This window comes from Strigops habroptila, chromosome Z (genome assembly GCF_004027225.2).
Source record: "Strigops habroptila isolate Jane chromosome Z, bStrHab1.2.pri, whole genome shotgun sequence".
Taxonomy (NCBI): Eukaryota; Metazoa; Chordata; class Aves; order Psittaciformes; family Psittacidae; genus Strigops; species Strigops habroptila.
The window spans coordinates 63,022,621-63,047,206 of NC_044302.2; the positions used below are offsets into that span (position 1 = coordinate 63,022,621).

The following is a 24,586-nucleotide window of genomic DNA, read 5'->3' on the forward strand; positions in this document are numbered from 1 at the left end:
AAGCACTGATGTAGGAACATTTTTTCTGTTGTTTGTACAGAGCCTAGCATATGGGACACAGAATCATTTGTCCCTTAGAAATTATTGCAGTGTTAATGTATAATCTTTAGCAATAATGATGATGATGGAGTTATAAAATTCACATACACATTAACAGAGCAAATAAAACTGAGAAGAGCTTTATCTCATGGTACTGATTTAAAGAAATCATGGTGACTACAATAGTAATTCAAAAACTAAAAGGAGTTTCTGTTTGTTCTTTTAGAAGCTGATGCTGACTCCCTGCTTTGTAGGGAGCATATGCTGAGGAATTCCTCTGAGAGCCCTGACCTGAAAAGTACAAAGGGTAGGGAAGATGTGAAGGTGCACCAAGATCCAGCTTCACTGGAGATGGATTACATCCTTGTTACTGAGGAAGAAAGTACATTTTCGACAAAGGATAACCTTGAAAGAAAGGAAAGTGAATTTGCATTTCAAGAAGCTAATGTACCTGAACAAACAGAAACTCATGATGGCTTTTCACCAGGTTACTTGGATACCTGTCAGCCAATCTCCATTACAAATGAAAGGGAAGATCACTTTGTTTGTGGGACTGAATGGGACTCTGTTCACTCGGAAGAGAAAAGTTCTTCTGTTGTGACTCAAAAACTGGATGATGAAAGGAGATCACAGGAAAGCTGTGGGCAAGATGAGGGATGGATTATATTGGGCCAAAATGAAGTCAGTGACATATCACCTGAAGAAATTTCTGCTGAGCCAAAATCAGAGATGCCAAAATCAAGGTCTGAATACTTTGGTGAAGAATTGGCAGCTGTTGTAGCACAGGAATTAATACTTGACACTCAGGCAGAATTTCAGGTAGAAATTCCCCTTGAGAAATCTTCTGAACATGAGAGCTGTTCTCCTTCAAATAGCCTGACTACCGAGGAGAAGAGTTCAGGCGTTTCAAGAACACATGTGTTGCAGGTGGTTGGTGGTGATGGTGAATGGGAATCAAATTCTCAACAGAGACTTGGAAATAATATAGCAATAGAACAAGAAATGAAGGAGGAAATGGTGCTTCTCGACAGTGAAAGAGAACTGAGTCAAAAATCAGGGTAAGGAAAAAACAACCTGTTTCCTTTCAAGAGTCTGCTGTATAACATTATGAATAGATGCCAGGACTTTGAAGTACTAATTATATTTACATGATTTAAGTATGACTGTATTCCTCCCTTGCTAAAACAGTCTTGGTTCTTGGTTGCTCAATATGAGCCAAATTAGGATTGTTTTGCAATGCAGTAAACTTGTAAGGCCACTTCCTTGCAGAAGTAAGTCTGTCTTCCTTCTATGAAGTCCCATAGACTTTATAACCTACCTTTAAATCTGAAACAGATGTGGCCAGGGAATGCAGGCCAAAGCCAGGTGGTATTGCCAGGCCAGACGCAATGCCAGTGATGAGGTTTTGGAGGGATCGAATTGAAGTACTATCTCTGCCTAATGCAGAGAAGCGAAGAAATATAGGAGGGAGTTGAGGCCCAGAGGCAGAAAAAGGTGCTGCTTATAGAGGGAGGAAGAGGTTGATGGAAAATAATGGTCTTTGTGGTTATTTCCAAGCTGTAGTCACGTCAGAGCAGCATTTTTGTCTGTTTGGACTGGACTGGCAGTGGTCGCAGTTTGAATATATTTGCACCTGCCTTTGGGTGTAAGTGCAGTCTCTGTGCTTATAGCATTGCTACTGCCTGCTCTGTCTCTGCTGTCACCAACAGGAGATAGAGATGACCCTCTTGACTCCATTTACTGTAGCATTTTGGAGAGGGTGCTTCTGTTGTTGACTCCTCTCCTTTTACAACCTGGAGGGTCTAACTGCAACAGTGAACTTCTGGGGTCACCCCTGAGATGCAAGTGTGGAAGTCTGGCCTCTTTTATCCTGAGCATCTGCAACTAATGTTGCAGTTTTACAGACAGGAACCTGGCATAGTGTTTATACAGTGAAATTTCCCGTGAAGAGTAAAAGAAACTTCCCAAAACTATCAGGTGTAACTGCTTTGTACTTGTTACTCCTTTTGAACTGCACTTACCCAAAAGAACATATATGGTATGAAACATGTGGAAACATACTGTTTGTGTGACATACAAGATTAATTTTGATTTTTCAAGTTTTCTCCCAAGCACTTGTCAGTTCAGTGTAGAATACACATTACATTCACAATCTCTATTAATAGGCTTGCAATTTATTTTAGACTTTACTTTTTGAATTTTAATTTGAAAATTTTGCCATTTTAGCACTAGGCTTTTTTTCCCTTAAAGGTGGCATGCTTGTGTATGATAGTATAACCCTGATAACAGCATGTACAGTTAATCTGTGATAGAAAAGCGCAGCTTTTTCCTTCCCCCTTCCCCACCCCAAGCAGTTCACATTTTATTAAGATTTAAGGAGTGAATAGTTCAACAGCTGTGATGACAGCTAATATGTTAATATACTTCCTCTCGAAACATTTTCACGCATTTTAAAAAAAGTGTGTTGTTACCACAAGGTCAGACACTGTTGTAGCTGAGCTATTTTTAAGATATGGTAAGTGCTGTCTTAAGCCTAAAAAGAAAGCCCAGTCTCAGAAACTCTGAAATATTATGTTACCTGTGCGGTTACACTTAAGAACCTGTATAGGACTTCAGGTTTTCTTGACAGACAAGATTTTAAGTAGTATACAGAGCATACTTTGCCCTCATACACTTCCTCTGCCTGAAATTGCTTCAGTCTAACTAGACAGACAGCACTGAGTAGAATAGAGATGAGAGGGGCTCTGTTTCAGTAGGGCAGTGACAGCTTTTATTGATGCAGGTTAGCATTTACTGTCCTCAAGGAAGAGGCAAATCTTCAGAAGGCTTAGCAGAAGACAAGCATTCTCCAGTTCTGTGCAGTCTGAAGTAAACAAAATGATGAGTGCTTGACCTTCAAATTACCAAAAATAGAGCTGGTTGGCATATTTCTGTTGCAGCAATCCTCTAAGCTTCTGATTTCCGTTCCATAAGGAAAAATAGAAATATTGAAATTTACTACAAAAGAGAAATCAGGAAGAAGCAAAACAAGTAAAATCCCCAAGCAGTTGTTTTGTGTCCACATCATTGTGTGAAAGGATGGCTTGGGATTTGCAGATCTAAGAAAACTAGGCGTCCTTTGACTTTGAGGTGGTTTGCTTGTTAGCACTACTTGACACCCTGGAAGTCATTTTCTACCATTATTTCTGCAGAGTATCTGTGAGAATTCAAACCCATCTAATTTTGAAGATTTTTTTTTTCGTCCCCACAAACCAGCCATTTCTAGTGAAAATATTTTAATCAAAAACTGCTTATCACCTCTTGTCATAATAAATGGTGAATGGAATGGGAAAATGGAAGGGTTGTTTAGAGGTGCTGGCTAGTTGCAGGCTTGCAAATCTGACATGAACAAATCAGCTTTCAACTCCTCTGTCTCCCATAAAGCATTTAAATTAAAAGCAGCCAGATGCTGACCCTGCTTAAGTCACACTGATTAATTACATGCAGGCAGCATCCTAGGGTTTGACTTGCCATGCTTACGTGCTCATGATGTTCTTCTTACAAAGGGAAAGAAAATTAGTCTAAGTATCTGATTTAAAATTATTTAATTATTTTTATAATCAGCACAACGGAGTTGAGATAGCTTTGAAGCAGCAAGATTCCTTGTTACATACCTCAAGAAAATAATGTGATTTTTGAACTTACACAGGCACTAGAAAAATCATTCCTATGGACATGGACTTATAGGGGGGTTTAGCATCTTATTACTACAAATTGTTAATCAACTATGAGAACTCTGCTGTTCTTCAGGAATGTCTGTGTTACCCAGGACACTGTCCAAAGTGAAAACTTGAATCTTGTACACAGTAGTAGATGACGTTAGTGTTTCAAATGTAGTACATCTGTGATTCTTAGAGATTAGTATGTTCTCTTAGACTGATTCCCACAGTAAGGTCCGAAACTGGACCATGTTAATGTAAGAGTGTTTTCAGAGAAAACTTAAATGCATGATGGAATATGGTTCATCCTGCAAGGAAAGGATACAGTAGGTCTTGGTATAGGATATATATATGTGATGACAATAGCTTCCGCTATAGGCTTTTTTCTTATCTGACACAGAAGTTGTCTAATACGCCTTTTCAGTAGATAGCAGTGGCTATTTCTGTGCTTAACCTTAGTGATACTGAAACCCAGAGAAGTAAAGAAAACCAAGGAATTTATTCAGCATCTGCATTAGCAATTATTTATGGAGGCGTGGAACCAGTAAAATCTACTTTGCTTTGGATTCATGTTTCATTGTTAGACTTTTTTGTTGATAAGGTGTGAAATATAACTTTTTTCCAGCATTAGTGTTACTAAAAATATTGCTCTTGTGTGAGGACTTCCTGTCTAATAGAGATTGCTTTTAAGGTGCTGTTTTCCCCTCAGTTTCACCTGTGCTTGGTAACTGATGTTCAATAAACTTCTTGGTTTACTGAACTATATTAAAGCTTATGTCATTGGTCAGTTAGTGGCTTCAGACTTTTTAGAGGATACCAGATACACATGTAGGTGTCGCTCTGCATGCCCACAGCATGATCACAAAAGCCTTGATCCCTTTAAAGTCAAAGCAAACACACAAAAAAATATTATGGTAGAAAGAATAAAACATAGGAATAATTATTTCTAGATTATATGTCAATTTCATTAAACCTCTTACATAAACAGCTGAAGAAACAGCAACTGTTACGTAGAAGTATGTAATTAGAAATGCTTTCTAATGCATTTCATTGACAGTTTTAAAAACACAAGCTCCTTCTTAAAATATACTTCAGTGTGCAGCTTTTAAATCTGAGATTAATTCCCTTTCTTGGCCAACAAAGTTTAAAACAACGTGATACAGCAGAACTGTCAACGTGTGGGAGGTGAGCACATAAACATTGGTGTAATCATATAAGAGAAGAAATTCAGGCTTTTCTCTTGTTGCCATAGAGTTTCTGGATGGCTTGATGGTGCTAGTCACCAGGCTCTGAGTCCACCAAAGATTTATATCTTTGAAGTAGGCTTTGGAAGAACTGAACCAGAGTTTAAGTAACTGATACTCAGCTCTCAGAAGTGTCCTTCTGCCTGAATTCCTGTATTTCTGAAAGGCCATAATTTTGACTCAGGAAGATTTCTGGGATTCTTCACTAAGTGTGACTCCTGCCTTGACTGAATAGTCTATTTCCTAGCTTATGCTTAATTAAGCCTGCTTGATATCAGAAGATTAAGCAACCTAAATTTGAAGCTCTGGCTGGATAACCGTGCTCTGAGCATGGATTATGTTCTCTGCCCATTTTTTTGTTTTGTCAAATACTTTTGCTTTATGCAATTAAGTTTGCATTCTGAACCTGTAACTCTAGTCTCTGTGACAGTGGTTTTAGAAGTGGCTCTTGAATCCAGGGTTTTCTCTAGTGCAGCCGTTTCTTCTCACAAGGAAGCTTTCCTGGTGACCTGCTGGTTGTTGTTTCATATACCCCTTGGCAGGGTATGGAAATTAGGTTCCTTATTTTTAGGTATGTACTTCACATTCATGTATTTATATATGGCAAAAAATGCAAGCTTCTATAGGTACATCAGTGATAAAAGGAAGACAAGGGAAAATGCAGGCCCTATCCGGAAGGAAACAGCAGACCTGGTTCCCTGGAACATGGAGGAGGCTGAGGTACTCCACAACTTTTTTGCCTCAGTTTTCAGCACCCAAGTTGCAGAAGTCAAAGGCAGGGACTGGGAGAATGAAGAACCACCTGCTGAAGGAGAAGATCAGGTTCAAGACTCCTTAAGGAACCTGAAGGTGCACAAAGCCATGGGACCTGATGAAGTGCATCCACTGGACCTGAGGGAACTGACAGATGAAGTGGCTAAGCCACATTTGAGAAGTTGTGGCAGCCTGGTAAAGTTCCCACTGACTGGAAAGGAGGAAACATAACCCTCAATTTTAAAAAGGGAAAAAAGGAAGACCAGGGGAACTACAGAACAGTGAGTCTCACCTTGGTGCCTGGCCAGATCATGGAGTAGATCATCCTGGAAACTGTGCTGAGGCACATTAAGGGCATGATTGGTGATAGCCAACATAGCTGCACTAAGGGCAAATAGTGCCTGACACATTTGGTGGCTTCTACGATGGGATTACAGCATTGATGGATAAGGGTAGAGCAGCTTATGTCATCTACATGGTCTTGTGCAAAGCATTTGACACTGTCCTGTATGACACCCTTGTCTCTCAACTGGAGATGCGTGGTTTTGATGGACCAACTCAGTGGATAAGGAATTGGGTAGACGGTCACACTCAAAGAGTTGTGGTCAACAGCTCAATGTCCAAGTGAAGACCAGTAATGAGTGGTGTCCCTCAGGGATTGGTATTGGGACCAGTCCTGTTCAACATCTTTGTCGGCGACATGGACAGTAGGATTGAGTGCGCCCTCAGCAAGTTTGCTGACGACACCAAGCTGTGTGGTGTGGTTGACATACTGAAGGGAAGGGATGCCATCCAGAGGGACCTTGACAGGCCCCAGAGGTGGGCTGTGCAGTTCATCATGTTCAACACGGCCAAGTGCAAGGTCCTGCACCTGCGTTGGTGCAGTCCCAAGCACAGCTACAGCTTGGGTGAAAAATGGATTGAGAGCAGCCCTGAGGAGAAGGACTTGGGGGTGTTAGTTGATGAGAAGCTCAACATGACCAGCAGGATGAAGGAGGTGATTCTACCCCTCTACTCCACTCTGGTGAGGCCCCACCTGCAGTACTGTGTCCAGCTCTGGGGCACCCAGTATAAGAAGGGTGTGGACCTGCTTGAGTGGGTCCAAAGGAGGGCCATGAAAATGACCAGAGGGCTGGAGCATCTCTCCTATGAAGACAAGCTGAGAGAGTTGGACTTGTTCAGCCTGGCGAAGAGAGGACTCTGGGGAGACTTTCTAGCAGCCTTCTGGTACCTAAAGGGGGCCTACAAGAAATCTGGAGAGGGAATTTTCAAAAGGGCATGTAGGGATAGGACAGCAGGGAATGGCTTTAAACTGAGAGGGTAGATTTAGGTTAGATATTAGGAACCAGTTCTTTACAGGGAAGGCAGTGAGACACTGGCTCAGGTTGCTTAGAGAAGCTGTGCCTGCCACATCCCTGGAAGTGTTCAAGGCCAAGTTGGACAGAGCTTTGAGCAATGTGGTCTGGTGGAAGGTGTCCTTGGTGTCCTAGACTTAGCTGGCAGAGGATTGGAACTAGATGATCACTAAGGTCCCTTCCAACCCTAACCATTCTATGATTCTGTTAGTCTGTCATCTCTGAAGAATAAAGAAATCCATTATTGTATTCAAACAGATGATGGGGGCATCCCAATCCATGGGCAATTGAATTGGTAGTCCAAAGTTTATGGCGTCATTTGCTCAGTAACTGCCTTCTAAGCCCCTTCTGAATTTACAGTTTATTCACATGTCCCTTGTTTAGAAAAAAAATGAAGTCCATGCCTGCATGCTGAATGGAAGTAGGTTCCTTTAGTAGTTTAATAAGGGTCAGTAAAGGATGCAGTTTGCATTATTTTCTGCCCTCATCCAGTAACTGTTTGTCACTTTATCTAAGGAATCAACTGGTTTGTGAAGAGGGAATTAAAGTTATGAAATACAAAGCATAAGAAAAAATTAGAATGAAGAAGTGGATTAAAATCTTTATGTCTGCTGATCACTGTCCTCTTCATCCCAATGTAAAACATAACAGCTCTCCAAGGCTGTTCAGGTTGGTTTTAAGAAAATCTGTTACTGGTAAAGTTCTCCACTGTCCTATATTCCTTCTGCAAGAAATAGCAGCAGCAGAAAAAGAAGAAAAGTATGAGCATACTTGTTACCATTAAAACACTGAAAAAAAGATACAAACCTGTCTCAGTAATATACAAACAACAGAAGTCATAAACCCTAGAGGTTTCTTTGGCTTCATAAAGAAAGACAAAGAGATTTGATAGCACATTATCAACATCAGTGTTTGCAGAAAGAAAATAGCTTTTTATACAGCCTTCCATATGTGAAGAGCTGAGGGTGATGACATTTAAAAAGGAAGAATTCATTAAGCACTTTATGAATGTTGGGTAGGCAGGATAACATACTTTGCAGCTGTACTGCTGCTGTGACTGGAGATGTCCAGCAGTAAAATTTATGAAGGCTGGTGGTCATTTACTTCCTGATAGAAGCTGTCCTGTCTTACAGAGCTGTATGGAGCTCAGTAGTGATGCAGTGGTCAGGAGGCAGAGAGAGAACACTTCAGATGACTATGCTAGCATTTACCTACCCGCACACTCCTCAGAGTGTGTTAATAGTTGCGTATACCAGATCATTCTTGCTGTAACCTTTGCTGTAGGGAAGGATTATCATTTCCTTAGTAGGAAGAGTTAGAAAAAGCTGAGTTTATGCCTGGCTGGTAACTCAGTACCATGCAGCCACTTGGTCACTCCTCAGCCCCCGACCCTGGGATAGGGAAGAGAATTCAAAGAGTGTACAACCCACGGGTTGAGATAAGAACAGTTTAATAACTAAAATAAAGTCAAACATACTGATAATAGAAAAAACACCAACAAAAACGATGATGGTAATAGGAAACAACAAGAGAAGAAGTTCTTGATCAGGGTAAGTGCTACTTAGCAACAGCTAAAACATGGGTGTGTTATCAGCATAGTTCTCAGACTAAAGATGAAACACAGCACTGCAGCAGCTACTAGGAAGAAGAGTAACTCTTACACCTGAAACCAGGACATGAGGGAAATACTATGAAGTTACGTATTGACCTGATGAATGAGAAATAGTGAAAGCAGTATAGACAAAGACACTGATGTTTGGAAGGTTTGGAGGAGAGCTTGTGGCAAAACTGAGTGGAAGACAATTTCCTTTGAACAACTGCCTTTATTTGTTTAACCTACTAGGATAAGGCTTCTACAAAAGAAAGCTTCATTTACCTTTCTGATAGCATGTTCTCAAAGGAGCAGATAACAGTCTTTTCTGCTCACTTGTATAGCAACTTTTTTAGAAAAGATAGTTCTTCCACTGCTTCTGTCCAGTCAGATTATTGTTGTACTGCTGGCTATTAAAATTGCCCAGCACTGTAAGCATTCCAGTAAATTTTTAATAGAGAAGCCTGTTTTTATCACATTGCCTGGTTGACAGTGAATAAAGATAACTAAAAATATGTGACTATTTCAAGATCAATAAGAATTAAGAGACTACTCTGCTATCTCTGGGATTTAGCCAGATGTACATCATATATTGCAAAGCCATTAATGATTCAAGTCAAGTATCAATGTCCAATACTGAACTGAAATACTGACAGAATGGAACCAGGGAAAAAGTTCTTCTTGACTCCAGTGGACCAGATGTTTCACCCAGTATTTTCTCAAAATGTCTGTTCTATCACCCTAAGGCTAAAATAAGGCAATGAATTAGGGAGCCCAGGTTTGCTTTTTGCTTTAACAGGCAAAGCAGACTGCTATATATAGGAAGCCTAAAGGATTGAAAATCTGTTACAAGTTTAAGAGGCCACATTCTGCAAAGTAACCTTTATTTCCCTTTGGATGCCTCTGTTTCCCTATTTCCTTGCAAATGTGTGGGGCTGTCATCTTTCACTCCTGTCAAGATTGTTTATTAATTGGCCAGACTTGCTGGAAAGCAATTTCAGGCACTCTGGGGACCAAGCATGCTGCTTCAGTGGTGCTTTTAGCTCCTGCTGAACTACAAGATTGTGGACTTGAAATGCAAATTGAACTCAGGTCTCCCACTTGGCAGCACAAAGCATGACAACTGATGAAACAAGGAGCATGCTTTAAAAGTTAAAAACAAACATGTAAGGAAAAGAGCAACAACAGAAAAGATTGCTTGTAGGAAAGTCCATGTAAATGAAAGTTAAGGCCTTGAAATAAAAGCTAAAAAGTAAATTGAAACAAAATGTTTAGATTGGCATGAGCAAGAGCTCTTTAAATCGCTGGCTCAGAACTGGAGATTTCAATGTTCATCTGGTATAGGATGGGAAACTATATGATTAATGTATTTTACATTATTACAGATTATATTATTATAATTATAGTAATATACACAGTATATTAAAAAGCTTTATGTTATATATGAGCCTTTATGAAAATATTGCTTCTGTGAAAACAAAAGAATCCCTGAAACAGATTCAGAGCAAGGAATTTTTCAACAATACAGCTGTAAATTAATTGAAACTTTTGTACTTTTTTAAATTTTGTAATAATGTATTTTAACGTCAGTGAATCTCACTGCTAACCATTTTTATTCATGGAAGTAACAACATACGCATTTCATGCATGAACTTTAGTAACACCATTTTTTGCCCTCGATTTGGCTGTGAAGTCAGGATAACCATCTTTTTTATCATTTTTGGGGTGGTACAGTATTTTCCATCACCATCTGGAGGTTGAAAATTAATTAAAACTAAATAACCAGTTTTCCATTGCAGAGCCAGCTGTTAAACAATAGCAGCAGCCAATATGGCGATGATCCCATTTTTGTAAAAACAACATTAATATTTACACGCCAAAACCCAAGTACTTTATAAAAGCCTTTTAACAGGAAAAGAACAACACTTCAGTGACTGAAAAGCAATTTTAAAAGGAAAAAAAAACCCTACTTATTGAAATTTTACTTAAATCATGAGACTGGGCCCATAGATCTACTTTTTAAAGCCAGAAGACCTGGACTGTGTTAGTACAGTTTAGCAGTCACATGAAAAACTCTTCAAAACACTATTCAAAACCCCACAGTTTTATGAGCTTAATTCATTATATAATTTATTCCAATCAATGTGATCAATGACATGAGATTTCAGCCTAAAGCATTATTGAGTTTTGAAACTTAACCCCATTGACACAGGACCTGACTCTGACAACAGTAAGCCCCAGTGAGTTTAGTGGGTCCCAGCAGAGTTTCCTAAAATCTCAAAGATGTTTTGTGTCATTCTGAGCATGGAGGATCAAGGCCATGATCCATGATGTCTGCCACGTTACTAATTTCACAGCTTGATCATAATCATGGTACTAATGACTTTTATTGTACATAAATTCTTTACAGCTCTTTTTCCTGGATACAGCTTCTGAGTGTCTGAACTTTTGATTTCAAATGAATTAAAGACTGTCCAGTTAAAAAAGTGCTTAAAATATCCCTATCATTGGAAATTTTACATACATAGCTGATAGAAATTTTACGTCAGATAGTGACAGAAGCATCAAAGAGCATGTCTGCAGCAGTGTCATCTTTAGAAATGTATTTTCACGTTGGTGATGATTTTCAATTTTTTTTAAACGCTTGGTGTTGCTCTGTTTTTTTTAAAATAGCACTTGGGAACTGATTTCTTGGGAGGTCTGCAGTACATGATGATAACTTTCCCTGTAAGATTGTTAATACCATGGAGAATAGGGTGGGAACCACTGAATTTTTATTTACGCTGTACTGTAGCTGTTCATGGAGCTGTACGGGCAAATGAAAAGGGCTGAGACGAGTTGAATCCTTAAGAACTTTTGTCATGCAGTCTCTCATCGCAAGCTTTCCTCGGGCTCTGAAATGAAGCAGCAGGGAGCTTTTCACTACTGCCAGCTGACTCTCCGTATCAAAGTTTGGTGATGCTCTGACAAAGCTCCACAGGGAATGTAAAACAACATAATTTTCACTGCCAAAGCAGAGCTCCGCATACATTTAAGCTCTCCTTTAACCAGAACCCGGTAGCTGCTGGTTCACACAGCAGGCTATCTGGAGGCAGGTGATCACCCTGATTTAGCAATACCACTAGCCACGTGACAAGAAAATGGTGGAGGATCTGTATTCCTAGTGAACTGCTACAGAAACAGGGATGCTGAAGTGCAGCAGTAAAGCATCTTTACTATTTTCCCAGTAGAAAGGCATCTTCAAGTCTGTAGAAGGTAAGCATTTCTTTACTCTGAGAGGCTGATATGCAGCAGGTTTTCAGATTTATGGCTCTATTGTTGCAGTTACTTTAGATAGAAAAAGGGAAAATGTTAGTCAGCATGATGCAAAGCACTCAGGACCTCATTACTGAAAACAGGGCAGCTGTGTTTTAATTCTGTTGCAGCTCTCTATGAGAGAAGCTTACATCAGTTCAGTGGGATTTCTTTTGTCTGAGTGCAGGCATGGTATTTGTAATTAGGAAACAAAACTTCACTGGACAGTCACCTAGCATGTTATGTTATTTTCAGCTTGTTTGCCTAGCTGTGAGGATACGATGGGGAAAAAACAGAATTAATGTTGGGCATTGTCAGTGGATAACTTGTGTTTAAGACTGCTTAATTACTGGCATAGAGATTGTTTGTGATAGCTGTCATAGTAGACTGCTTGAGAGTGGTACTGTTTTCAGAGGTTTTGCTATCAACTGAAGCATATGATTTTTGATTTTTTTTTTGCAATGTCCTCTTGAAATGTTGCAGTGAACAGAATATATAATCTTTGAAGGTTAACCAATCAAGGATGCAGCAATAACCTCAGTGCTAAGAAGACTGAAAAATTACTGCAGAAGTTAATTGCTACAGGCAGTGTTTTTGTTTCAATTTAATTATAGGAGCTTGATTCAGCTCCTTTATGCTTTTTGTCTGCGAAGAAGGTGTGAAAATATTACGCAGTTTTAAGTGTGGTAAGCAAACAAATGATAGTGATGTACAGGAGGCATTGAAAATGCAGAGAATGTCTAAAAATTAGCTACTTAGAGCAACACTGAAAGGAAACATATGCAGGCTTGGTAGGTGTATTTAGCCAGAATCGTTCTAAGTGGGGGGCAGGCAGAGATGTAGTTTCTGGACGTCTTCTTTATTGTCTTGGGAAGCAGAGCTGTGTTGAGAAAGGGAGGATGCACACAGCTCAGGAGACATTAAGACAATTGGGAGAGGAGGGGAAGACACACACTAATCCTTACCCCACCAAAATAGTTTTTCCAGGGCTGCTGTGTCCCACTACTCTCACCCATGGCTTTCACTGCTTCACTCTTGGGCAGGGGAGGACTAAGTTCTAAAATAGCCTTTTTATTCCTGTCTTTGATGAGTCTGGCTGTTATTTGGCCTTATATAAATCTGGACAATATTATAAAAAATTCAGGTAGTTAGAGGCAAGTACAGTTTTTGCATAAGTTCACTATAAAAAATTAGGTCCTGCTAAAAGCAGTCTATTGTGCTCTTGTGGCATCTCCGTAGTATTCAGCATTAACAAGAGAGCAAATGTTATTTAACAGCTTGTAATATGTTTGGGGGGGGTGGTGGGGAATCAATCTTGAAGCCATAGACTTTGTTCAGGTAAAAGATGCAGCTCTCAAACTTACCAAGAAAGCATATATAGGTGAGAATACGATTTTGTCAGCACCTGTGAATATTGATAAAGCTGTTTTTATCATTATCATTATCATTATAGTGTCTTCAGCACTGGAGATACTTCCTGTCAGAGCCTGTACAAATATCCAGAAAAATACAGTGCTACTGCAGCAACAAATGAGACCAATGCAGAGGGGAGGATGCGAGCAACAGTCCAGTTGCTTGACAGATATCTTAGTTTATCTACTTGCTTTTCCTTTGGACATTAAAAGAAATGGCTTAGCTGTTGTGGGATTTTATGAATTGACTTGTTCAGATATTACCAATCAGTTCTGAACATGTCATATAGATTGCAGTCGTCTCTATAGCCACTGTAACTGTGAAAATAGGCAGCAACAGATCAGACTTTTATTTCAGGTTACTGGATGAAAGCTGTGTCCTACAAGAACAACATCACTCTCCTTATCAGCAAACAGTGTCAGCAAACTCTAAAGGGTGATGAGCAGCATCAGGATATACCTTTGCCTGCTGGTCTAAAGCAGTAGACCCTTATATTTCCGAAGCCATAATGTATGAAGAGTGCCATAGGGGGTAAGAAGGAGCCCCATTTTCTCATATGGTTCCTGAACATTACTTCTTTAGTCTGGCATTTCCTGTCACTCTGGCTCTTTCACAGAAAGCATTTTTGCTATGTGTGGCATTATCTTCTCTCCCACATTTTGGTTGGGTTTTATCTTCCTGCTGCTTCTGTGGCGCTTCCAACTCAGTGGCAGAGTTCTGCCTCTGAAGCTAACTGACGGCTTTCTTTGTCTCCCTTAGCACTTGCCTTTTCAGACCTGCTTACAGAGTCTGACAACATTTACTGCCCTGGACAACCTGCCAGTGGAAGCAGGTTGCAGGACTGTCTTACTTGGTAGCAGTTTTAGTGCTTCAGTAGAGCTTATGTGCCTTGATTAGGTGTCTCCTCTGGCTCATGGTTGGGCTTTTCCTGGGTTTTTCCCAAGTTGTAAATCACCCAATATAGATGGGAATTTTTCAGTTAGTAATTCAGTTAGTATGACACCCATTAGGTGTCATAGCCGGGATAGGGAAAATGTAGTTGTTAGTTATTTGAAGGTTTGCTGCAGTAGGTAAGATATGAATCTAAATTATAGTAACATTGAACATCATACATAAATTGTGAAATCATTGTTACATAAATATGGAAAAGATGGAAAGCTGGAAATTTGGCAGTACACTGACACAGAAGTGAGAAGAAAAGAGAAAATGAATGAATTATCAAGATTTAAATAATTGATGGAATAGAAGTTGTTTGAGAAGGGTAAGGAATGAAGTCATAAATAAGACCGGAGGAAAAAGGGAGGAAAAGATAGAAGTCATATAGTATAAAAAAAAAATGTTGCCATTTATCTTTTCCTGTCTATGAGCATATTGTAAATTGTGCAAAGGCTGAACTTGAAATCAAAGTAGAGCTAGAAAAGTAATAATGTTTGCAAATATTAGTATTTAATAAACAGATCAGTAAAGTGTAGAGCGCTACAAATCTGTACATCTTGGTGTTAAAAGAGTTACGATTTGCAGTTCTGAAAATCATCCCTAAATACATTTTATCATCCAAGCAAGACAGAATTCACCTGATGTAAGATGCTTTGTTAAAATACTTGATTCTGGGTAGTATAGTATGGTAATCGTCATTTTACATGCTGGCATTCATACATGCAGAGAAACAAATCCATTAAGCAATGCAAAAAGTTGACAGCATTACAGAAAAGCCAAGTAGAAAACAGGAAATGGCCACTGGGGCTCAGAAGTTAGCATAGTTGCAGAATAATGGTTATTAGTAATGGTTAAGAGCAGTCTGAGGCATTTTAGCATGTCTTAATTTGGAAGTAAATGTGCTTCATAAGGTGTAGGTTGTAATAATAGTTGGAGAGGAGTTCTCACAATTCCACTGGAGAATCTCAGTAGAGTGTAAAATGTAAAACTTTTTCTGTTTCCGATCCTGCAACTTCTACCCATTAACTACTCTCAAAGCCTTAGCATACTTCCTGAAAGTGCAGATGGCTGCATTGGGAATAAAGTGCATGCTGCTTTTTCAAGTGCTGTTCATGTGCCAATTGCATCATTTGGAGCTGCAGGTACCCTGATGAATGGTCTTGACAGCACAGTATGGCAGGAAAATGGTTCCTGTGAGCCGTACATGCTGGAAGGAAATCTGGTTTTAAAGTGAGGAAAACTAAAATTGAGTTTTCTGAAGGAATAGTTAATTGTTCAATGAAAGTGGAAGGTGGGCATCAGGTTCCAGGTCTGTGATTAGGCCTGGCTTATTAATAAATATTTAAAAATATGATTTTTCAAACAAAATGTATTTTCAGATTATACATAAGGATCTTTTACATGAGATTAATTTAACTCTCACTTTCTCTGCTGGCATTACCTTATTACAGTGTATTTGTAGTGCTTGTTCAGCAGTGGTTGAACAGATTAACAGATCGTCTAGATGTTATTTGTAGAATATTAACATTTATTAAGAGCAGAGAGATCAGATAAGTTTAAACAGGCCTTCTAAATGCTAATACGGCTCTGAACCTACATAGTTCTCTGACAGACCAACACTGATGGAGGAGCACCTGTCACACAGGCTTCCCAACTTCGTGGTGTTAATTCTGGCACTTTTCCACTGGCTCAGTAAAGATTAAGGAGCATTGAGCTGGGCACGTAACAGAGGAAAGCCTCTGCTCTGAAAACAAGACCATGTGGTGATATGTGAATGCAATGCCAAAGCAGAGCAATACATGCCAAGTTGCATGTTACTTCTACCTTAGAATTTGTTAACTCTCTGCCTGATTTTGCATACAGAATACTGAGTTAAGAGAATATTATTAAAATGCTGATACTAGGAAATGTCTAGTAGGTTCTGCTCTCCACTGTAAGAGGCATGGCTGGAAACAGTGCTATTTCATGGGTACAGTAGGGTAACACTGCCCTAAAGAATCGTCTGCTGTCCATGTCCATGCCATGAAGGTGTTATGAGGTGTGGGGCAGGTCACCAGGAGTCAGCAGCTGCTTGAATCTCCCATGTCCTTCTGTTCTGACCCGTGTCTGATTTCTTCTTTTTCTAGATGCCAAAGTGAAGCATCATGGGGTCTGACTATGCTAGTCTTTTTCAGTGGCAGGTAGTCATGATGATCAGTAGTGAAATATAGAAGATGTTCTAGATTGTTACATAGTCAGAAAAAAATCCTAAGGTTATTAAGCATCACATATCAGGAACTCACAACTCATGAATAATTTCAAACTTAATTTCTCCATTTCTCTTCTGTAACAGTGAATAATCCCTTATCTTTAACTTAAAAAGCTGTTGTCCAAGGTATGTTAAATAATGTTTGGAAATGCTGAAGTGATTAAGCAGCTCTGAAAAGCACCAGAAAGGACTAATTGTTGTATCTCAAGAGCAGTGTTTGAATGCTGCATGGTTACTGATGCTTGGGGATGCAGAAAGGACAAGATAAGGTGTTAAATAGTTGTTCATTGGATTGCACCGTCTTTCCTGTAGCATCCTATGACCTGCTGACAAACCCCTAGGAAGAAACATCTGGGTATTCAGGGATCTGCTGCAGGCAGCATCAGCCTGGCTTGCATTCCTGAGACCCCATTTCAACAAGACATCTAGTTTTGGGACTTAAATCCAGTTTCCCTCATTCTGTATTGAGATGCCTTTTTACTTCATGTGTCTGAAATTGACAGATAATAGAAGAAGCATGGAGCCCTGAGTTCCTTACGTAAGCCTTCCTCATCCATGGTCATATGTGTAAGGTTGCTCAAATAGCCTAGTGAATCCCATTATCACTCATCCATTTACTTAGATTTGTCCCTTCATGGCTCTCTGCATCCCTCCCTGGTTTTGTCTGCTTCTCTTGTGCTGTGTGACACAGGGAGGGAGCTGGCAAGGATTCAGGACAGACAGCCTGTGGCTGTCTAGCAGCGGTGAAAACAGCAACGTGTGCTTAAGAATAGCAGCTGTTTTTTAACAGTCTTAAACTGATAAGAGCAGACAGGAGAGTCTACTACTGTGACTGGCTACGTGGGTATAATTAAGTATGTATTTTAGAAGAGGAACAAGGAAAAAGATGAGTAGATAAACAGATACTAACCACTGAATTTGATTGGAGACTAGGAAACATTTTCATAAGGAATGGTTAAAAAATTCAGTCAGTGGCTCAAAGTGAGAATTTTAACCTGTTTTCAGTTAACATACTGAAAATGCAAACAAATGGAAAAAACGATTCTCCTGGCCAGAATACAGGGTTTTCCTACAGAAAGAATATTACCTCTTACAGAAATGCCTAACTTTTTCATCCAACTTTGATGCTGAAAATTAAGTAAAAACTCAGCACATAGAAAACACAAAGTGACAGTATAATCAGTAAAAGAAGCTTTAAATCTGGTGTGAAAACCAAGGAAGTTATGACTTTTACTAATTTTTAGCAATGGTTTATTCTGTGGCTGTTGAGAAAGTTAGTGACATGTTTTTCTGTAAAATGGGAATATCAGCATGTGTTTATCCACTGTGCAGCAGTACGAGAATGATTAGTTAACATTCGCACAGATGTTTGATTAATAAAGCTTTTGGCTCAAACAAAGCACCACAGATAATTTTTTTCTGGCTTTTTGGTTTGCATCCAGAAATGGGAATAAAAGTCTCACACTATACATAAATTCCAGTGCTCAGTCTGTAGATTTTTCGTGCATTAATTTGTGATGAAGAAGCTACCAAATAAATAGCAATAGAAACACAGTTCATTTAGAATACTAACATATGGTTGCTAAATGCAGCTCTTTGGAAGTTATAAAATTAATTCATTTTTACAAGTCACCTGTATACAGTATGATTATTTTATACAGCTGTGAGTAAAAGTAATGACTTTTTTCCTAGTCTCAGATATCCTGGAGTGGATGCTTTCCAAAATGCTTATTTTCTTGGTATGTGGATGTAGTTGAAGCATAGTCTTCTGACTGGTAGTGACGGAATCCTGCACGGTGTATGTCACTTTGATTTGTTGCATACTCCACTACAGTTTAGGGATCATTAATTCTGCTGAACCTAAAAAAATTCACACTGTAGTTTCCTTTATCTCTGAATAAACAGCTGTAGAAATTTTTGTTTATTGTCTGGAAGTTTTGAGGCAAAGGACTAGTTTTAGGAAGTAATTTTGGGGGTTGTTTTTAGTGGGTGCATTTGCTAATGTTTTTCTTCTTATTTTAGTGCATAATCCAGTTGGGTTTTCTGGGTCAAATGTTCCTGGCTTCTTTTTTTGTTTCTTTATGTGTATTTTCATCAAACCTTCTTCAGACTAAATATTTTTTTGTCATATTTTGTCAGATTTTATTTTTCTGCTTTATATACTAACACTTTATTTCATGTAGCATCTGCTTTTGGATATAGACATGGTTGATATTGAAGTATGTCCAACAGTTCTCTGACTTTGCTTATAGAACATTTCTACCCATCTTGCATGGATGATAAGCATCAAAATTCAAACACATGCACATTAAATTAGGATCTGTAATTAGTCCATTAGCATTAAAGGTCTCTGGTGTAACACATCTCAGTTATGACATAGTTTGTGGAGTCTATAACCAGAAGAACCATCCTCTATTTAAAACAAAGCACAGAATGACTATATTGTGTCTTTTCTGAGCATTCCAAGAAAGAGTAATAATTTCAGAAAAGTGGATACTTGCTCTTGTTTTAAAAGAGACTGTTGTAGCAAGGGTCTATGAACTTCTAATCTCTTGGCTTTTTTTCTGAACAGAAATGGAATAGCAATTACAAGCCACAATCTTAGAGCACACATATGTAGCATACAAAAGAAAGGGAAAGATGTTTTATTTGGGTATAAATGTAAAACAGCAAAACAGTTTCTGTTCTAAAAATCGAATAATGTGTCAAGTGTTTAATTGTGACAACAGAATGGGTTTCGCTATTCTTCTATATGCGGTGAGGTGAATGTTGGAGTAGCTAGAGAGACAGATGATAGCAAAACACCCCTTGTAAGTCAGCTATCTGGTGAGATATTTTGGCTTTAAATTTACATAACTTTCTGTAGCACAGAATTGTAAATTGAAGAGGAATATAGCTTTGTGTAAGTTCCAATTTGTGGAGTGCCTGAAGATTTGCTTTAGGCTCCACTCTTGTGGGTTTTTATTACTTCTGAGTATGGACAAAGAGCATTCTCATTTTGTCCAAAAGAGGTTAGACATCTTCCAGGTGGAGCAATGAAAATGCTGTGAGAGCCATCAGTAGGTTGCCTCTGACAGTGGAAAGGCCAGAGATGGGCTTACACAAGGTACTGTGAGCTCCAGCCTTGGACTGGCAAAACACTTAGCTATGTTTAATTATAGGGGCACTTTCAGATGGAGCCACACTCAAGAGTTAGGAGACGGGCACTGCTGGATAAATGCCAAGGGCTTTTTCATACCTTCCAAGAAAAGTACTGCACTGTCATGTTCAATCCCTCAGGTTCTTGTTTATCCTTTCCTGGTCTCTGCTTGCATAAGGGTGGTGTTACAGGGTGGGAATGGGAGGGGTTCAAAGGAAAAGTACTTTGTACGCAAAAGCAACTCAGAAAGAACCTTGAGTTCTCTTACCTTGTTTTTGTGCCTACAATTTCACAGTTCATGCATTGTTCCTCAAAACAGCTCAGTTTTCCACTGCAAACCAGTCAGACAGTGAGCTATAAGCAGGACTTTTATTTCATCCACAACTAGGGTGTACCTGTGTAGTGTGTGGAATTTGAGATTATGAAAAAAGCCAGATGTCTATACTCTGAATAACTTTTTCATTCTACTTCATCTCCCCTCCTCCCATTTAGTTTCCAAAACAAGCATGTATTAATATAAACTGAGGTGACTTCATTCATGTAATTCCTTTTACTAATCACAATTTGAATCTTTATAAAAACTTTCAACATCTTGTGAAAATTTAAGCATAGAAGTATTTCTGTGTATAAAGGGAACAGCATGGAAGAAACAAGATTCACTTCTCTAGGAAAAGTGTTTGGCAGCTATGGGCTCCACTTCAGATTTAACTTTAGCATTTGTGAGTACAGAAGCCTGGAAAATGTGTATAATTTAAAGTCCAACTGCTGAGCAAGTTGTGATGGGTTGGAGTGGAGGCATTCACTTTAGAAAGGTGATGGTCACAGTTGGGTATAATGTTGCTGTCTTTTACAAGTCATATGTGTTCATTCAGAGCAACCCATTGGAGAGATTACTTGTTTTAGGCTAAATAAATTAACTTCTTGATATGTAATAGTTGCATAGCAGCTTGGGAAACTGGTGATATATCACATATGACACAAGGGTGAGGCAATATAGCCCATAGGGATTATGACATATTGCTATGAATATTCAGAGCTGCTCTTTCCAAACTAGCAGAATGCTGCTGTACCTAGAAAAGTCAGGAAGGGTAACTTTTATTCTGAGACATACTGATTTGAGAGGGCACTAAAAATTATTTAAATATTAGTTTTTTGTGCTGTAATTAAGTCTGAACCATGAAAGAGCAAGGGAAGTATTTCAGCGGACAGCCTCTCCTTGTTTCATTAGAATTTGGTATCTCTCTCTGATCCACCTTTGGGAAACAGGGTTTTTAGCTACTTCTGAACAAGTATGTAGATCTGAATTATCAAAGCAAATATGCAGTAACTTGATTCCTTGTGCAGCTGATCCTTAAATGACTAGTCTGTGTACCGCATAAAAGAAATCATTTATGACGCAAAAAGCTTATTTGATCTTGACCTCTGTTCCAAGTGAAAGATCCTTTTTTTTTTTTATCAATCCAGTGAATCATACCTGATTAGAATGGAGCTTTCTAAAGTAACTTAATTTACTTCTTCAATAAGGAGCATTCACTGGAGGGAAAAAAACCCGAAAGTGTTTTCTTTTGCTTTCGACGACATCACCCATGGCATCTGCTGCACCTCTGTGGAAGGCAAGGAATTGTGTAAGCCAGAATTTTGGTTGTATTTGAAGTAGTCTGTGGGAAAGGAAGAAATGTTAGTTGCTCAATTTATGTTTCTGGAGTCCATTATTAGAGGTCGTGCTGAGTTCTGAGAGCTTGTGCACAGGCTGAAATCACTCCACAAGGTGTTGAGCTGTTCAGCATAGCATGCTCTCAAATCCATCAGAAAATGGGGAGCTGTGTCTGTAGATAACAATCTTCATCTGTGTCTTCCTTATTCTCACAGTGATGGGGAGTCTGGAGCCATATGTTGAAGTACAGTGTCACAGAAGCCATGGTCTGTGACCAGCTTCCTAAACCCACCAGGTGTGAAAGATGCCTGTATTACCCATAAATTTATGACTGAAAAAATATTTAGTATGGCTTTTAAAAAATACAAACTTCCATTGAACATGGAGTATGTATGTCTGGCAAGGAATCTTTAATCTGTTTGGGTAAAGCACAAGCGGTGTGGAAAAATATGACTAAGTCCAGAGTCAGACTCTCTCCTCTCAGAAAAGCCTGTTGACTGCTATTTGACAGTAAATAAGAACCTGACACAATAAAAATAATAATAATAAAAAAAAGTTAAAATCTAATCTCAGCTAAGAAAATTCTGAAAAGAGATGCCAACTTTTATCTGATTGAAAATACGATGGATATTCTTGTGTCAGCAATGCTTTTGGTAGCTGGGCTTGAACTGCCTTGTTTCAGATCTTTCAGGACTACAGACTCTTGTTTCCCAAATCAAATATCCCAATATAAACAATATGGATTATTGACATTCAAAATCCTGTGCCATCAAAATAAAGTTAGAGATTCTCAAACAAATTCTGATCCTGTTTACTTGCAATCCTTAAGCAAGCTACTGTCTATAGCAGAGCTGTATTTCAGCAGAAATTCAAACAAAAGGATATGAAACACATTATCTTTCAATCCCCTAGAAATGTACCATTCTTGTAAACATAACTGTAATATAAAACTCTGGTTTAACTCAGCTGCCGTGGTCCCACTGAAAGCAGAAAAACATTTGAAATATATGTTGTGAAAGTACAAGAGATTATAGAGAAAGCAGCAGTGCCAGCTCCAAGTGCATATGCATCAAAAAGAGGGGAAAAAAAGAAGAAATATAAAGAAGCCACTGGGAGAAAAGCAATCTTGAGGCAATCCTAGAAATGTCATGACTAAGGATAATTTGGTCCCAGGCACTGTAAAAATTTTCAGCAGCACTCAAAAATCTGCATTAGTTACTTGTTGGAAATTGCTCTTTTCAGATAATAATTGTCACTGTTTCCGTAGGGATAGAGCGTAGAAAATCCAGTCATGCTCTTATCATACAGAGAAGATGATCTTCATTCTGCTCAAACATTTTTTACAAGGCTTACTGCAAAGAATACCATCTCTTTTTAATATAGAAAACCTGAAAATTCCCTGTCTTCCCATAGCGTACTCTTCACACAGCTTGAAAAAAGAGCATTGCCTTTCAAATAATTTCCTGAATATATTTCTGCAGCCTGTCCAGTAAGGAATTTTGTGTGATAAGGCCATAAGATATTTTGTAACCGTGAATGGTTTATATGTTAGTGTCAAAATCCTGTTATGTCCAGCCAAACTATATACTCCTGGGTACACATAAGTCATCATCTGACTAGTACTGAGCTGCTTTAATCCGAGAACTTTCCATTGTTTTATGTTTGGAAAGGTTCATTAAGCCCCAAATATAATCTTAATCTAAATTGAAAAAGAGTTAGAAGTTTTCATTTTTTCTCCACGTTTTTTCCACCACTATGGTTTCTTACCATATCTGGCTGTAACTTACAGTGCTTCATTAGAATTCAGATTTGTCTCTGCTAAATTCAGATTAATAAATTAGACTTCATTACACATATTTTATTATGAATTGAACAGACACCAACAAAAGCCAAAGACTCTAATGACTTACTTACCTTTTCTAAGTAAATTCTGATGGTATTCTCTGTATCATTTTTCTGTACAGCTTCTGAACACAGATGATGCTACAGAGCAGAAAAAAGGGAAATAGTACATTACAGTTAATCTGTGCCATTCATTTTATTCATGAGCAGGATGCTTTGATCAAATTTCTTTACTGTTCCATTGTATACCCAAAAAGAAAGAATATTTCAAGCCTTACTTGACAGTAGTTAAACATATTCCAGAATTAGCATGTTTTGTAGAAACCATTAAGCAGTTAATCTTTTATTTGTGAAATAAAAGTTAATCTTTTATTTGTGAAAGATGTACTCTACAGTATGTGGGGATAAATCTAGTAAAATTAGCAAGATTAATATGTGTCTGCTTTACTGAGAGACAAGGCCTGGTCTTGAGTTGAGCAGCACAAACATATTTGACCGTAGCTTTATATTGTCTGTATTCTCTATGGCCTTATGGGAAAAGTGGGAATTCACTAGTTCGCTTGTCTGTATTGGGAATTCAATGGTATAGATCTTGAGATAAAGATCTTTTGTAACATCAAGCATAGTGAAGCCTTTGGCTCACTTATAGGCAGGCCTACATGTACACATTTATATGTAAGCTATATCATATTAACAAGAAATCACAGAAATTATACTCATACTCTGATGCAATGATTGGCCAGAAGAGTCTTGTCTAAACACAGTAAAATAATGAGGGTAGTTCTCATGGGGAAAGCAAGGGTAGGAAGAAACTGCAGGAGCAACAAGCAAAGCCTATTCAGATCCATTGAGCTGAATCATTTACAACAGAGCTAGCTGATGCTGTGGCAGGGAAAAGGACCATCTTTGATCTCATCACAGATCTGTTAATCAAAATGTAAAAATTACCTGTTCTTCAGCTTTTGTGGGGAAAAAGAGGGGGGGGGATATTAAAAATACTTTGGAACAGGAATATAGAAAAATTGCTATAATTATTTTGATAAATGAAGATTTTTTTGATTCATACATGTTTAGTGCAGATAGTTTGGAAGCTGTCAAGAGTGTCCTGAAAATTGTGAAATGTTTCCTATATTCGTTTGAGCCATCCTCCCAGCAAGCATTTTGTAAAATACTTGAATAGAAAGTAGACATGAAAACAGTCCATCATATTCGAAAAATCCTGGCAGTCAGGTGAAGTTCCCGATGACTGGAAGAAGGGTAATATAACCCCCATTTTCAAGAAGGGGAAGGTAGAAGACCCAGGGAACTACAGACCAGTCAGTTTCACTTCTGTGCCTGGCAAAATCTTGGAACAGTTTCTGCTGGAAAACATGCTAAGGC

At 38.7% G+C, this 24,586-nt stretch overlaps 1 protein-coding gene and 1 long non-coding RNA gene across 5 annotated transcripts in view; one reads left to right on the top strand and one right to left on the bottom strand.

The window, feature by feature from the left end:
* Positions 1–24,586, top strand: part of PRUNE2 (prune homolog 2 with BCH domain) — a 137,195-nt gene that overhangs the window by 84,692 nt on the left and 27,917 nt on the right. For all 4 annotated transcript variants that reach the window (XM_030512093.1, XM_030512094.1, XM_030512095.1 and 1 more), the window contains exon 9: positions 266–1,097. In XM_030512093.1, the coding sequence (XP_030367953.1) occupies positions 266–1,097 (832 nt within the window). The remainder of the gene's footprint in view (positions 1–265; positions 1,098–24,586) is intronic.
* LOC115619599 lies at positions 19,917–23,348 on the bottom strand. Its single transcript, XR_003995061.1, has 3 exons — positions 23,279–23,348; positions 21,185–21,368; positions 19,917–20,105 (listed from the first exon to the last, which is right to left on the bottom strand). It is a non-coding gene; the product is annotated as an uncharacterized LOC115619599 (long non-coding RNA).